Source organism: Strix uralensis, chromosome 22 (genome assembly GCF_047716275.1).
Source record: "Strix uralensis isolate ZFMK-TIS-50842 chromosome 22, bStrUra1, whole genome shotgun sequence".
NCBI lineage: Eukaryota > Metazoa > Chordata > Aves > Strigiformes > Strigidae > Strix > Strix uralensis.
Window position 1 is genome coordinate 6,994,445 of NC_133993.1, and position 17,057 is coordinate 7,011,501.

At 46.9% G+C, this 17,057-nt stretch overlaps 1 protein-coding gene across 2 annotated transcripts in view; it reads right to left on the reverse strand.

The window, feature by feature from the left end:
- The window catches only part of LOC141953501 (acid-sensing ion channel 2-like), a 104,524-nt gene that overhangs the window by 40,794 nt on the left and 46,673 nt on the right, over positions 1–17,057 (reverse strand). For both annotated transcript variants that reach the window (XR_012631923.1, XM_074892118.1), the window contains exon 2: positions 8,498–8,648. Coding sequence is in view for 1 of the 2 variants with exons in the window: in XM_074892118.1 (XP_074748219.1) it covers positions 8,498–8,648 (151 nt within the window). In the remaining variant the exon portion in view is untranslated. The remainder of the gene's footprint in view (positions 1–8,497; positions 8,649–17,057) is intronic.

The window sequence follows — 17,057 nt, forward strand, 5'->3', positions numbered from 1 at the left end:
TTTAAGCAAGAGGAGATTTATGCACGGGAAGCTCTACTTCATTTTGCAGAAAGGGACATAAGCAGTGAGGGTAATTTGACTCTCTAAGGATGAGTTTGATATTACACAATGAATTACTACCCTAGCTCAATCTTCTACATTGATTTTATGGGCTCTCACCGCAGATTGTAGTCTAAAATATTTCTGGCACAGAGGTGTCTGTGCAGGGTTATGAACACACCGATTACCACCAGTCAACCTCGCAGTTTCATAAGCAGCTGACACACGGGGCTCACCCTTGGTGATGGGGAATATCAGGTTTATGGCTTTGTGGATTTTGACTTTGTGTCTTTCTTGCAAAAACTGAAATCCAACGCCAGCCAAGATTCATTTCTCTGCTCTGCCTTGCTGGGAGACAAGGTGTTGGGTGGGAGAGGAGCTGGGGAGGGATGTCCATCACTACTGCCACAGCACGACGTCACCAGATCTGTGCATCGTCCTGCAAACGGTGAGGAGCCAACAGCCAGGGAACCCCCCGCCCAGCCGAGAGCAAGGCAGCACACCACCACATCCCCTGAAGACCCCGAATGAAGCTGCAGTGAAGATGCTGCTGTGTCTTATCCAGCACTCCTTAATAAAAGATTAGCTGAACCTAATCAGGAGGGAAAGTTGTTAATTCAGGATCTGGGGATGCTTCTTTTGTAATAAGAGGGCATGAATCCAAGCATACCCGTTAAATGCCAAGCAAAGCCATCCCCCTCTGGCTCCACAAGTCCCTGCTGCAGTTTCCAGATGAATTCAGTATCATTTTCTCCATCTTAAACCATCATGTAATCTTACTGCGAATAATAAAAGCCTTTCTGGTCTTTCCTCCTCCCAGAGGGAGAAGCATTTCATCCACCTGCACCGTTACACATACACACACGGTTTGTTCATCAGTTGGTGAAAATGCTCTGGGCTGAAAAGTACTGCAGAAGGCAAGTTACTCTTACACACACCTTGCCCTGCCTCTCTTCTTTTTTTTTCCCCTACCCATTTTTATTTTAATTGATAAATGAAATTGAGAACCAAGCCTTCCAAGGCAAACAAGAGTTTCATCTGCAAAAAAGCTGCCCTAAGGCAGCCACGGCTGCACGCAGGAGGCTTGCAACATCCCCATAATGGAAAAGAAATTGCAAAAGCTCCGAGAAGCCCTGGAATCAGCACTAACCACACAGACTTTTAGGAAGTGTATTCCTGTTTTAAAACGTGCTCAGGGTTCTGCAAGCTGATGTGTACCTGTGCAACCCATTGCCATTGGCCACTACCCTGCCATGGCGCTTACCTGCTGCTACCCATCACTTCCTCCATTCCCAGGTCATTTCCTACTTATTTTATATTTACAAAAGAGTTTTATATTAATTATAATTATTCCACTTAGAACTCCACAAGCTGTGAATGAAGCAGATGCACAAAGAAATGCCTTTTTTCCTTTTTCTCAAACTCTGGTTAGTGCTGGTGGCTCAAAGCCTGCAGACGATTCCCCACGGTGTAAATCCAAAACAGCCCCTCAGACCTCACCAGAAGCCTGGCGGTTTGCAGTCATGACCTGGGGGAACCCAGGCTGCCACCACTTGAATTCAGATCTTTTGTAAGCAAAAGGAGGCCTGGATTTATGAAGAACCACCACTGATCATATTAATATGCAGAAGTAAATGACAGTGAGTGCTTTGTGCCTCTCCATAGCTGGCAAATCAAATGCTCCAGGGCTTGGGCTTATTAATGCAGCATGCACAGAGGCTGTGCAGCTGGAGACCAAGTGCTGGGGTTGGGGAGGCTTTGGAGAAAGCAGGGGGGACATCTGACCCCTGAACTAAATCAACTGTTCCTCCTTGCTGTAAAAATCCTTCCAGTAAGATGCTGTAGTGCAGCAGGAACAACGCTCCACAGACCCATCTCAGCAGCACGGAGATGCTGTTTAAATCTGTTTTGCCTGGCACAAAATCCTAGAGGGCAGGGGAAAAAAAAAAAAAAAAATCAAAGAAACCATGGAAACGCTCTCAATTTCTGCCTGCATCAGTAAACTTTTGCGAGATGAATTTTCAGGGTTGGCAGCATTGGCCTCCAGCCACCCGCACGTGCCTGGGGTCACCCTCGCCCCCTCCAAGTCCTCTCTGCAGCAGCTTGGCTGCAGGGTCCCAGAAATTATCAGCGCTTTTGTGAGCAATGAGGAGGAACAGCCCTGTCTCAAGCCAAAAGCATCGCTGTGCTGCTGGCTGCAAGAAGTGAATGTGGATGATTTGTGCTGAAAATCCCTTTGAACTGATGCCCAGAGCATCCCAAACTTTGGGCAGGTCCTGGAGATGCTCCACTACAAATCCCAAAACCCAAAGCAAGCAGCAGATCCCTCAACCCAGCCCTGATAACCTATTCTTTGCCAGAAAAAAGCCACCTGAGACACCTCCTTTAAAATACAATGTCCCCCAAGCTGTGCACAAAGCAAGGCAGTGAGGCTCGTGCTGGTGTTGGCGTGACGTCCCAGGGCACGTCCCCGCTCTGCAGGCATCCCACCGTGCGCTGGTCCCCAGGCAGATGCAGCTGGAGGAAGGTTGGGGCAGGCTGAGAAGTGCTCTTGTCGCAGCATGGATGACACCACTGTCACTTTTACCCCCTTTAGAGACTCAAGGAGAACCCAAATAGCCCTTCCCAGAATAGCCTGCAGCCACAAACAAATCCTAGCTAACTTCTACGGCATCAGGGCTCTCCTGAAGAACTTGGTTCAAAATTAAAGCCACGCTAATTCAATTTATCTATATTCAATTTGGAAACGGAAACAGAGCAGTGGAATTAACGTGGCTTTAATGAGGAAGAAAAGCAGCGGGCATGGAAATTCAATGCCACTGAAACCACCTGCACCTCTGGCTAATTTGGATTAATGCTACAGACATGCCTCAGCTGCCCTGCAGCGATGGCCCGCAGGGGAGGGTGAGCATCCAGTGCCTCAGGCACGGCAGAGGTTGGTCCCCGAGCTCCCACCACACACCGTCAGCTTTTCCTTTTCCCAAACCACAGCCCCCTGAAGAGGGGCTTCCTCCGGCCACCAACAGATGGTTTTCCCTTGCATCCACCATTTGCTAGCAGGGTTTGGTACCCACCACAGCGTGAAAAAGCCCTACTGGGAAGCAAAAAATGAACTGTAACCTGAAGGGGTTGGGTGTGAAGGAAACAGGCTTGAGATCTTTCTCTGCATGACCTAGAACAAAAGTCTTGCTCGTAGTCCATGTTTTTTATCGAGTTAAATAATAGCAGCCCATAATACTACATGATAGTCTCCTAAGTAGATCGAAGCCTCAAGCTTTATAGATTTCATGCTGCTTCTTAGCGCAATTTTATGGCGCATTTCTCATCCTCTTTTTTTTATTCAGCGTGTTACTTGATTAATTGGTATGAAATGTTCATCTTTATCAAACAATTTCTGAAACACAAACGCAGAACTCTCTGATTGTATTTCTTATTTACAGCCCTGTAGCCTGAGTGATTTCCAATTTACTGTACTGTTACTACATAATACCTTGGGCCACTCCAGAAAGATTAACCAGAAGTGGATTCCCTTTCCAATCAAACAGTCACCGCTATAAATTAGAGTTTCTTTTACTATATTTGATTGCCTTTCTGCCACCTTCCCTATCAAGTGCAATAAAACAAACACCCTCAGCGGCCCCACCACTCCCCAGCACCTAATCTTGTGAGACAAAGATGCGTAACCGCAGAGTTTGGGAGACTCTGTGCCATATGTACGACTGGCTGCAGCTTCCACCTACGCTACTCTGAGTCTGTGGTTTGCTGTTTCCCCCTTGGTTACTGGAAAGAGTTTTCCCTGGTATAAATTTCTTCCATCTTGCATTTTACTTCCATGCAGGATTGCTAGTTTTTTTGTTTGTTTGCATCACGATTTCCACCTGGAATATCTAAGACCTTCTTTAAAACACAAAGGTGATGTGAAGACTTCAGCCACAAATTATTTTCCCAACTCTTTTCATGTCTAGTGCACTCGTGGTTAAAGTAAAATGCTAGAAAATATAAATTCTAGAACTGCAAAACTCAAAAGACAGAGATTTCCACCTCTTTTTCTTTTTATCATCATTTTTTTCCACGTGCCTCATGATTTTGACAGTCCTGACACAATATTTTTGCACACCCAAAGATGGCAAGGCTGCCTGATGCCATGACATCCAGACACAGTCAAAATACCCTTTTCTTTGCACTTGAAAATCAAGACTGAAGCAGTCTGTGTACGCTCGCTATTCCAAAATTAGATTGCACATGAATTTAACATGTTCAAATAATGGGCTTGCATATGCAGACAGTCAAGCAAAAGGTGTATTTTTCTATTACAAGCAACTTGTTAGACAAGATATTTCAGCTTCCCAAGATATTAATGGATACTCAGTAAAGGTCTTTTTAGAATGACAATACACTTCATTTTGTTTGCCGAGTCAGTAACAATTAAATCACTTTTTGTATTACAAAGCATATGCCAATGTGACATGGTGGCGGCAGCTCCCAGAGCAGCCCCATCCCAAGCTACGAACCAATATTTTCCTTCTTCATTTCTTATTTGAATTGCAAAGAACAGTTTAAAAAAGAAAGCCGAGATCCTGAGGCATGCAGCCAGCAGCAAAATGAGGATTTTTTGAGTCCATGCACCAACTATTTTCATGCGGGGCTGTGAAGGAGAACGTGGTTTTATGGCATCTCCAAATCTGGAGCAAAAAGCAAAGCAGCTATGGGACTAAATACAGGAGAAGATGCCACCGTTTTAACTTGGCATTGATAAAAATCAGCCCTGCATCCAACAGAACCTCAACTGCGTTGTGCCAGCGAGGGTCTGAGGGACCCGAGGTGCAGGAGGAAAGATTGCACGGGGATTCCTGGCCGTGGCTGGGATGGAAAGGCAGTGAACTGGGGCCTGGAGGGTTCTTTTGGTAGTTGCTTTCTATGGGACAGACCCTTGCAAGAAGCACGAGCCAAGGCCACCATGATGGGCCAGAGAAATGCATATTTTTCCGTGTGAATGCCTCCCTGCAGTGATGGAGCTTGGTCCACCTTCAGCATCTGTGAAGTCCTTCATGGGGTGTAACACCATGTCTGAGACGGCAGCTCGGTGTGGGCAGCTCCAGACAGCTCTGGGAAAACTCGGATTAACATGGGACAACCAGCTGGGAAAGGAAATGGTTTGAGCAGGTGCCTCTAAGGGACACTGCGGAAGTTGGAAACTGGAGAAAAAAGGTCAAGTAGCTCAAACACACACAAACCATTGCCTAAGAGACAACTAAAAGAGCAGCTGCTGGGTACAGGATGGCTACTGGGGAAATGGAGCAGCAAAACCAGTCTGTAGAAATATCTGAAGAGTTAAAGATAAGAAGCGAATGGAATAGTTCAGGTTATAATGGAGATATTCACTCACTGGGAATTAAAAACTCAACTCCTTCCATCTTCAAGGTATCCCCATGGCTGGACCTCCCCATGCCTACACGTGGCTTTGGCACTGTACCGTGGAGATCTCACCCCATGTCTGCCCCCATCCCTCTCCACAGCAAGGGCTGAAGTTCACTGCCAAGAGCCGCATGTCCTTGACAGAGCTTTTCACTGGAGAGCCAAGTTTGTGCGGTCCCAGTGGTAGCAGCTGAGGAGATTTAATTCCAAACACATTTACATTATTATGCAAATATTTGGAAATCATCAACTCCTTCACTTACCTACTAAGAGCTGAGTTAAGTGTTTCCATGGGAACAGCAACTATTAACCACTATAGTTAATATTTTTATTCTGGTAGTGTCCAGAGAGCTCAATGAAGATTGAAGACAGCTTGTACAAGGCGCTGTATGAATGTGGAGGATAAAAGAGTCCCTTGTTGAAAGACAAAGATTAATGTTTTATGAGCTTCAAAGTCAAGTACCAGTTCTACCTGGACCCGTAAGAACATGGGCAAATTTGCTTGCAGTGAGTCCAGGAGCTTCTCCTACATCATCAACCAAATCAAGAGCTCTATTTATATAGTTTTGCCTTGAATCTTACAGCATTTCATGGTCAGATGGAGATCTTAACAACTACCCCAGCGCAATCTAGCCCCATATCATCAACCCAGGTCTAGGGATGTGAGAATCCCTCCCTGTGCCTCTAATCTTTAGCTGAGTACAAATTTAAGTGAAATATGCATGTGATTAGCAGTGGTGAGGTCATGGGGGGTAGGACATCATCAGGGACATCTTGAAAATCAAAGGGGTACATTGCTCCCTTCCACATGCAGTCAAAAGTCAAGTCTGGGCTCAAAAGATCCTAAAAGCTACAAGATTTCTGAAAAAATGAATACACTTGGGGTTGGTTCCCCTCCCTCCCCCTGCCTCAGGTTTCAAATCCACAGCCACGGCCAGGTTTCAAGCACCTTTGTCACATGCAGGGCTTGAAAGTTGTCTGAAGAGAGTGACCAGAGCAGAAGCTGCCATCCCACCAACCTCTGGATGATGGTGATGCTCATAGACATGGAGGTACCAGACTGGAAACCTCCTCCCCGTTGCCACAGGCTCTCCTGCCCGGCTTCCCGCTAGACTGCAGAAACAAGACCTGGTTGATCCTCCTCCCTCACCTTTTTTCCTCTCAAGTTTATTTCTCCACTTGCTTCTTTTTTTTTTTTTTTTTTCTCTCCTGTGTAATGAGAGTCTGGTTTACCCAGCTGAGACTAATCCAGCATTGCAGCGATAGAAAAGCACAGCTCTAAAAGCAGTGTGTTTCTGGATGGGTTCCTCCTAAAGATTCTCCAAAAGGCAGCTCCAAAAAGTAAGCCTAAAGCGAGGACGGTGTGACACAAGGTCTGTGTCTCTATGGGGAACCTCAGAGGGGTCCAAAACTCAGCAAGGTTGAACATACAGAGCTCGTGGTGTGGCTGTCCAAGCCTGCTACATCCCTGAGCCGTCAGTGTGGTGGTTTCCTGCCCCCACGAGCTCCCTCAAGGCAGCCTGTAAGCGATACGGAATCAGGGGTGGAAGATGCACTTCACCTTCCCACTCTACTGTGAACCTGTTTTGCCTTTAAAAGGACTTCGAACAAATGCAACAAGTCAGAAATGATTATTTCAAATCACCATCTCCTCCCCCTCACCCGGGCCAGCTCAGGCTGACTTTGAGTACGAGCTAAAAACTGAAAGGCAAAGCTCCTGCTATAAAAGCCTGTGCAATTGTAAATGATTGATGGGACCGTGGGAATCTGTTTAAATCGTAAGAATCAAACACCACACAAATAAATTTTAAGTTTTGAATGAATGCAACAAACTCTCCTCTTTGCTATTGAGCAGAAGTTTGAAAGGTGCTCAAAGGTACTTGTTTGCACAGGATGACAGAGCAATGGTGACACAAAACCATTAAGTGGTATTTGCTCCTCTCCCCCCCCGATACCCCAAAACAAACACAGACAACCTCATCCTGAAAAATTCCCACTGCAATGCTCTGCCTTGCAACTGCCAGAGAAACAGTAGCTGGCAATTTTCCCAACACTTTTTTGGATGCTTTGTTTCAAATGTCAGTGTGGGTTCAGGAAAACTACAGCCGCCACTGCTGAAGAACCGGTAACTCTTGCTCTGAATGGGTGGCTTTGGTGGCACGTGTCCCTCCTCATGCTGTCCCCTGCCTAGGCCACCCCTCTTGCAGAGCCCAGCCTCCTACCCGCCAGTTTTGTAGCAGGGTTCATTAAAGAAACTGGCACCAGCATTGCCAGCAACTCCCACTGTGGCAGCTCCGTTGGGATGATGGGAGCTGCTGAGCTGCCCTTGCAGGAGGCAGTGTTTCCACATCCACTCCGAGTGCTGCTGTCCCAACCCATAAGACCTGCAAGACAGCACAGAGCCCCAGCCCTTCTGGTCAGCACCTCCTGCCCTTCTCTGTGCCAGGACTAGAGGACAGCAGTGCAGCACACTGGCTCTTCAGAAGATGTCCGACCCAGTTGGGTTCGTTAGGGGACAGATGTCGTCCATCCCAAATGCTCCAAGTGAATGAGCCGAGCCCTCGGTCCACCCAGGCAGCACTAACCCACGCAACAACAACAATTATGGCAATGAATGTCCCCAGAGTTCAAGGAGGAGGAAAACAGAGACAGCAGCTGGAGGTCCACCTTGAACACGGCCTCTCAAAAATGCCTTTCTAGGGAAGAGGGACGTGTTGGAGCATCTGAAGGAGACATCACGCTTCTTGTCACCCACAACTGCCCACACTTGTCCCAGGACAGGCAATGACACTCCTGTTTGGCATCCCAAACTTTGGTGTCGAGAAACCCGAGTCCAGCACTCACTGATGAGCTGAACTACAGAAATGTTGGTCCCCACTGGCAGCCGCAGTCACCAAGCAAAGCAACTAATTTCTGTGCAGACTGAGCAACTCTTGCTTTCAAGAGCTGGTTCAGACATTGGCTGGGAAGGATGGGATGGGATGGTCTTTCCAAAAAGATCACGAGTACATCCATGTTTGCAGGAGGAAAAATAAAGTCTTACCTGTTTCTCCCCATATTGGCAAATATTCATCCTGCTGTATGTCTAGCATGATTTCCAGTCCATTGCCTGTTCCACCCTTAACCGTGGTAAGAAGAGGTCGTCCTTCTTCTCCTGAGTTAAACATGTAGCATTTCCCATACTTTGTAAACACCTGAGAGGAGAGAAGAGATAAATAATATAATATTTCCCATATAATCAATGCCTCTTCCCACCCAAACATGGGCAGAGGGATGAAAAACGGCCACACATCGCAGCTGGAAGGGAAATGTCTGCAGATAAATCTAACTCAGTTTAATCATTTAGAGCACTGTGTTCTCCTTACAGAAAATAAAAGATGGACGAGAGGAAGGGAAAGCCATTTTAGAGGAGTGAACAAATGTCTTCAGCAGCTCGAGTCATACCACGTTAAGTCTCCAAGAAACACGCTTAAACGCTGTGTTTGAGCTTGGACTAAAATATAATGCCACTCGCTGGTTTTGTGTAAGGCACCTCAGTCCGCCACCGCTGCGTGCTCATGGCTGCAGACCAAGAGGGGGGCTCATCCCCAAAGGACAGACACGCCGGCACTGAAGCCCACACTTACTCCGTGCTCATCCAGCTGCTGAATGTCAAACCCTGTAGGCACAGCTCACGCCCGCTGCTTTCCGCCCAAAGGGAGCAACGTGCAGGATGCCTGTGCTCTCCCGACACAAAAAACCCCAACGTGCCATGAACTCCTCACTCTACCACTACCTGGCAAATAATAAGAGTGAAAAACACTTGGGCAAATGAAGACAGATATCCTCCATCACCTTTGATCTTCTTCAGTCCCAATTTGGCCGGTCTCTTGAAAGAAACCTGGGAAAATCCCCGGTGGGGGCTTCCAGGCCACCACCAGCTCTGCAAAGCAGGGCTGACAGGGGCTTCCAAGTGTGGGGGGACAGGGGCTTCCAAGTGGGGTGGCTCTTGGTGGGGCAGCAGAGATGTGACATCAATGTGGTGGCATTGTTGACAGTCTCGGGCATTGACCAGTCCTGCGCTCAGCCTTCCCCCAATCTGGGAGAACATTTGGGAAACCAAAGATTAAAACCCAAGTCCCTCCTATGCCTTGCACTGACAGACCAGGGGATGTGCAGATGTGCAGAACCTCCTCCTATATAAAAGAGGATAAAATGGTTCACAGCCAGTTAGAAATCCCCCAACCATTGCACATGGTGACTTCTGACAAACACCAGCATGAAATGGGGAGCCTGAGTTGTTTTCGAGTCACTCTGCTGCTTCACGGAAAGTTTGGGTTTTGCAATCAGTAAGCAATCGGCAAACACCAGTAATGAATATTCAGAGTGAAGGGAGCCCAACACCAAGCGGCATGCTGGCTGCAGTCCCATCAGAAATCACAAGTCGCTAACGCAGTTGCTGAGATTACACGACCCCAAGATGATTCATAAAACTAAACAGAAGCTGGAGTCATCAGCAATTTATTCCTCTCAAATATTGACATATGCCTTATAATCACAGCATCAGGGAAGCAGGTGAAAAAAAGAGAAATACAAAATCATATTCAAGTTTAAAACCTCTGATTGGAGCAAAATGGATGCAGAGAATATGAAGCGTTTGCGGGGGGGGGGAAAAAATGCCCTTTAAAAAAGATTTTACATGCAAGTGAAAATCCCATTTTAATACTTGACTGACCTATTAAACCATTCAAGCTGGAAAGATAAGCTAAACAACAGTAAGCCTGTGTTAGCAGCCAGTGCCCTGTAGATGGGTTTTCCCAGATAGGCTTTGAAGGCAGAAGTCAAAAATTTCTAATTAGGATAGTTATAAATACAGCAAGAAGAAAACCTGCATTAGTGAAAATCACAGGAAAACAAGCAGGCTTATATCGAGAGCAACAGCACACTGTAAATGCTGAATAAGGATTTAGATGCTGATGTACACAGTGCGGTCTTTAGCCAAATAAATCCAGACAATTTTATGAGGCTTTTTATACGGCCCTTTGCAGCTGTAAAAATTTAAGTGTAAAGCCTTCAGTTAGGGCATGTTTCTCCAACAAACAAGATCTAAAGTGACAGCAGCCCGAGGCTCAATTCAGCTGCATGTCTGGGACCTCAATCCCAGGAAAAGAAACCAAATGGTGACTTGAAAAGGAAGGGATGTTCCTCCATCCCCTCCACTCCACCCTTGGCAAGCGACCGTCAAAGTCCATGAAAGGCTGCTGGCCATGGCCAAGAGCTCATCTGCCACGACCTTGGCAGATGTTGCTCTTGCACAGTAGGAGAAGATGGGAAACCTGTCCAGCCATACACAACCTGGGATGTGTTGGCACATGCATGGAAGAAATGCAACTGCTTCCCAGCCCCACATCTGCTCCTGAGCAGCAGCAAACCCCAGCCACCATCTGAGACACAGCTTAAATCCAGGTGCTGCTGGCATCATCTACATCACCCCCAGGACTCTGCAAGGAAACTTTTCCAGGGAAGACAGATGATTTTCTGCTGCTCTTTAGAAAAGAATAATTTAGATTGGAAAAGACCTTTAAGATCCCCAAGTCCAACTGTTAACCGAACAATGACAAGTCCACCACTAAACCATGTCCCTACGTGCCACATCTACACCTTTAAACACCTCCAGGGATGGTGGCTCAACTCCTTCCCTGGGCAGCCTGTTCCAATGCTTAATAACCCTTAGTAAGGAAGTTTTTTCCAATCTAAATCTCCCCTGGCACAAACCTGAGGCCATTCCCTCTTGTCCTGCCACTGGTTCCTTGGCTCAAGAGACTCCTCCCCCCTCTCTGCACCCTCCTTTCAGGGAGTTGTAGAGGGCCATGAGGTCTCCCCTCAGCCTCCTCTTCTCCAGACTAAACCCCCCCAGTTCCCTCAGCCGCTCCCCATCAGACCTGTGCTCCAGACCCTGCACCAGCCTCGTTGCTCTTCTCTGGACACACCCCAGCACCTGAATGTCTCTCTTGCAGCAAGGGCCCAAAACTGAACCCAGTATTCAAGGTGCAGCCTCACCAGTGCCGAGCACAGGGGGACAATCACTTCCCTAGTCCTGCTGGCCACACTATTTCTGATATAAGCCAGGATGCCATTGGCCTTCTTGGCCACCTGGGCACACTGCTGGCTCACATTCAGTCGGCTGTTGACCAACAGCTTTCCAGCCACTGTCCCCCAAGCCCGTAGCATTGCCTGGGGTTGTTGTGTCCCAAGTGCAGGACCCAGCACTGAGCCTTGTTGAACCTCATACAGTTGGCCTCAGCCCATTGATCCACCCTGTCCAGATCCCTCTGTAGAACCAGATCAACGATCCCACCCAACTTGGTGTTGTCTGCAAACTCACTGAGGGTGCACTCAATCCCCTCATCCAGACCACTGACAGAGCCACCAGCAAGCACAGATCCTCATTAAGGCTCCTGGTGCACATCCATCCTTTCATCTCTGAAAATCAGGCAGTTATTACAGCTTTGTACAGCCACATACCACACCAGAGCCGTGACGGAGATATGACAGAGAACATGAACACTTGTCCTAAGGAGCACTCAGGCATCTTTGCTGAAGCACCCAGAGCCAGCGAACAGCATCAAAACTCTGCGGTAGGGTCACCGCCAGGCTTAGTGGCTAAACAGAACCAGTGGTCAAGAGGAGACCAACAAGGGATACATGGACCAGGAGAAGACGTACAGAACAAAACAGCTGGGGAGGAGGACCTAAAGCCAGACATGACTGAGGGCTTTTTATTCCTTTGGACCAGTCTGAGCCCAATTCCATGCACTGGGTGCCCATTTGGGCTGGAGCACATCTTCCCACTAAGTTTCATCCACAAGGAGTTGTGCCCAAGTACTCCAGGACAGCTCCTCAATGCAAACCAAAGCACAGTAAGTGGGGACAGTTGGGAGATTCGCTCCTAAAGCACATTCCTGATCCAACTAAACCCCATGCAGATGCCTCCACTCGGGGTTTGAGGTGGCTACACTGCTCACCTCCAGCAGCCCTCACTGGGAGAGCACCACCAGGGCTACGAGGACCCAGGCCTGAAAGCACAGAGAACTGAAAATCAAAGAGAATAAACTGAGGATGAAGAAATGAGAGCCTTTCGCTGCAGGACAAGGTTGCTCACAGGGACCCTGTGGGAAAGGCAGCTGTGAGCCATGAGCAGTGTTAATGCTCAAGCAGCTACTGGGGATGCCTTCAGGCAATCTTCTGCTAGGCTGAGCCCTGCTCCCAGGCAGAAGGAGTCACAAATACATCAAACAAACAAACAAACAAGACAGACAAAAAAAAAGGAAGAAGGAAAGAAAGGGAAACCATCCTGCTCATTGCAGCTAAAGAACCTCCCTAGAAGCCCCTGAAGCAGCCCCCTAGAAAACCTCTGCTAGCTCCTGCACTACAGTCCCAGCAGTCACCACCCTACTACATACAACATGCCACACGTAACAGCAGCTTCACCTCTATGTACCACCTCTCCACACCCCAGAAAACATATCCCACCCATCCTGCTATCCACTGACGCTGCATGGAGCGAGCACCGTTCTGAGCACGGACGGGGCGTTCAACCTCAGCTGGGTTTCACAGCGATGTTGGCTTTGCGGCCAACAGCCTTGCTTAGGAGGGAGCTGGGGAGAGGCAGTGGGCATTAGGGAAAGCCCCGTAGGGTTCAGTCTTCCTCGATGGCACAGCTCCCACAGGATGCCCATGCTCTGCTGCTGGCTAGCTTCTTCCCCAAACCCTGGGCAGGCTCCTTCCACCTCCTCTACCAGGAGAAATCCCGATGCCTATATGGAAAGTCCCCTACCAAACCATATATAAATGCCATATATTTAAATATATACCATCCCCACATATAAAATTTCCCTGCACGTAGCCAAGCCGTGCACAGCAGGGCTTAGCCTACGGGCATTGAGCACCGTAATGCCTGACCGCAGCAGCAGACTACGGCACGGGACAACCGTGAGCACATCCCTCTCGAGACCTTCAACCACAAGCTTTTCCATCTTTCTCTAAGAAGCTATAAAAGACTATTTGTAACAGCATTTAAAAAGACATAGCCGAGTTCAAAAATCCATATCCATTCATTTCAACTCACATTAAACGGGGCTGTGCTGTTCCTCACCTTCTCACCTTTGCTATGAATGGTTATTTAGAAAGATACAACTTTTTCAGGGGATCCTCTCTGTTTTAGGCTCTTCTGGGCTCCCTGATAACAGGGAAGGATTCAGGGCATTATCAGATCATCAGGACAAAAGGACAACGCCGTTTGGAAAGGTCAACATCAGTATATATGGTCAACATCAGTATATATTAACTGCAGTGGTACACCTGAGACAGTAAACACGAGGCAATGCAGAATGATTTAACCTCAGTTTATTTGTCTTACGGGAAAACAGCACTCCTTGCTGTTAGTAATGTTTTAACTTGCAATAAAAAGAAGGTCCAGCACAAGCCAGACACAAACATGTACCTTGAGAATAGTCTATAAAAATACCAATATTTTTCTTTGATGTATCACCAGTTACTTTTGACAGCTCGTCTGAAAAATCTCCATTTATGTACAAAGGTAAACATGTTCAAAATACGTGAAACAGTACGAGTGACACAATGAGCCCTTCTTTAGCACGAAGAGGGAAATATGTGTATCCTGTGAAATTAAAAAGCAGAGCGTGGGTATCTCAGACAGACTGCAAGTACAAAACAGAAGACACCACCATCAAAAGCTCCGAGACATCAATGTATATCCTGCTGTCTGTCCAACCAATAGCCCAAAAAAGATTGATATTCAAAACGCAAGGAAGCCTGACTGGAGTAATAGAGAAAAAGGTATTTCACAGTTTATAACCAGCATACACAGGACAAGCATATCTGCTGATAAATTATCCTTTCAATACGGAGCAAAATTATGGTAAAAGCAAGTAATTTGAAGTCTGGAAATTACTTTTCTCAATCCAGACAAAGACGCAGGCTAGAGCTCACTGACAAGGCAAGACATTAGTTGTCAGATTAAGGTACTAACGATTGAAAAGAGCAAATTAGCATCCTTCACAATCATTTTCCCCACAATTGCAGTACACGAAGGTTCAGAGACACATATCCTATCAAGCCACATCCAACAACATCAGGGACAACAGAGCAAAAAGGAAAACTAAAGGACTTTCTAGACAGGTCCAGGAGAAAGGGAACATGAAGCTGAAAGGGCCTGGGGAGAACAGAGATGGGTTTGGGCAGGAACACACATGAGATGATGGGAAAAAGATCCTATTTAGCAGGAAAGAAGACCTTATTTCTGAGGTTTTGGCACAGCGATACATTCCCATAGCTACCAGCTCTCCCGTGGCACCCGCTGAGCGGTGGCATCGAGCCATGTCATTATTCCACTCGAGGTGCAAGGAACAGCACGGTCCGGTTGGCTCCATGCAAGCGCATCATGATGGTCTATTTGTTCACACCCTGGCAGGAGGTAGCGGTACATTATTTAAAATGAAATGATGGCTGCGAAGAGCAAATTGCAACAGATGCCTACAACAAACAGGTTTCTGAAACGTTAAATCCCAAGGGGATCTCTTTCAAAGGAGAACAAGACTGCAATGACAGCTTGGTAAGGAGGGAACTCACATCTAATGGGCAGAAAGAACCTCATCTCCCTCCCAAATGCAAGTACAGAAGGAAAGAAGGAATCAAGTCCCTATCCCAGTCAGAGGGGGATGCAAGCCTTACCAGGGCATCCTCTTCGTTGGACAGGATTATGTATCTCAGTCCTACAAAGACACTGAAGAAATACAAAAAATTCACAGACCCACGTATTAAAAAGGTGACTTGGTCTGTCAGCCTCAAAAAAACATATGGCAAGGCACGGCTCTTTCAAACATTAACATAAACCAGGATGGAAAATGCATATAGATGACATACTTTGGTATCTTCTCCTCCTCAAAGGGTAGCCACAGGTTTATCTTTAAATCCATGTTTGTTTTGTATTATTGGAAACCTGGCACAGAAGCATGTCAGACAAACAAAATATTATCCATCCTTCATGGTGTCAGGTTTAATCTTGCAACGGGGAAGAGTAATGGGGATGGAGCTCCAGAAAGCAGAGCCATAAAAGCTGTCAGAGATGTGTTTACAAGGACAGGGTTTTCCTTTCGGCCTCCAAGACTGAGACATCCCAGCGGGGCTTGTCAAGCAACTCTGCAAGGCAAGGCAGGGAGATGTTTCGTTGAAATCAGTTCGATGTCTGCCCGTACCCCTCCAGGCACCGCTGTCGCACGACTGTATGGGAACACCAGGGATGTCAGCTCTGGTTTTACACAAGTCTGCTGTTTTTAAATAAGAAGTTATTGAGGTCCTAGGTACCGCTTGAGGCTAAGATAGTCTTGTGCTAGCATTAACGTTATTTCTTTTACAAACTAGCAGCGGCCAGCCCAAATGTAATAGTCTACCATTGTTGACAAGCTGCTACATAACGTGTAACACCCAATGCACAGATCTCTGCCTTCAAAACCAGTTTTTGCCACTGGACAGGACCAACTCTCTTTTTAATTTGTTTATTTTATAGGATGGCACTAAACATTGCCCGGTGGATCACAATTCATACCTCTATATTCTACCCTTCAAGAACAGTTAAACTCTAGCAGCACTAACGCAGAGGCATGACAGGCCAGCACATTTAATTCACCAAGAGATATTGCCATTTTCTTCTTATTTGTGCAATCAGCCACTCCCTGTAATGGCATATTGGTGCAAGCATTTGTTTGAAAGGTGAGTGCTTATGGAGGGTCCTTATAGCTGGCATAAATCACCTCCACAGCGATCACTGCAATTTAGCACTGGTTGAGTGGATATTTAAAAAGAAATATAACACTAATATTCTGGCAGCAAATGAATAAACTATAATGGTGAAGCTCCAAATATTTGAGAATTATGTTGGTCCATAAACTAAGAAAACTGCTACCCTCTCTGTGATCCCTGTCAAGCCCTAATTACTTCCACACATAACAAACTGATGCAGAACAATGCGACAGGAGCTCTGTCCCACCAGACCATAATTTATTAATTGTAGGAAACCATATCTGCATGCTCCCACAAAGGTTCATCTCCCATATGAACACAAATTAACCCATGAATCTTTCTTGATTTCCCAAGACTCGGTTTGCAGGAGAGCATCCACTGGTCCTTCAGTAACCCAACGCAGAACACCATCCTCACCATTTTACGAGTTTTGGGGTTTTGGAGGTGGGGAGAGGGTGAGTTTTTTTAACAAAAAGTTTCTCATCTTACAAAAATCAATGCCCCAGCGCAAGTGTGAGGCCTGGGCGTGTACAAATGTGCACGGCTCACAGGTGAAATGAGGTCAATGGCCTGAGACACACCAGGCTGGGACCGTAATATCACCAGACTCAGGTTGAACAAGGTCAAACAACAACCTGGACGATGCCCTCAGGAAGCAGCAGATGGTGTGAAAAGAGGAGAAAGGCAGGTGATGGTGTGTTGCATTTCTCCTTCCTGACCACCAAGGCTGTCCCTCCACCAGCAGCAACCCATGGATGAGCTCTGCGTGTCCCGGCTTTAGGAGCCCTGGAGCCTTTTAACAG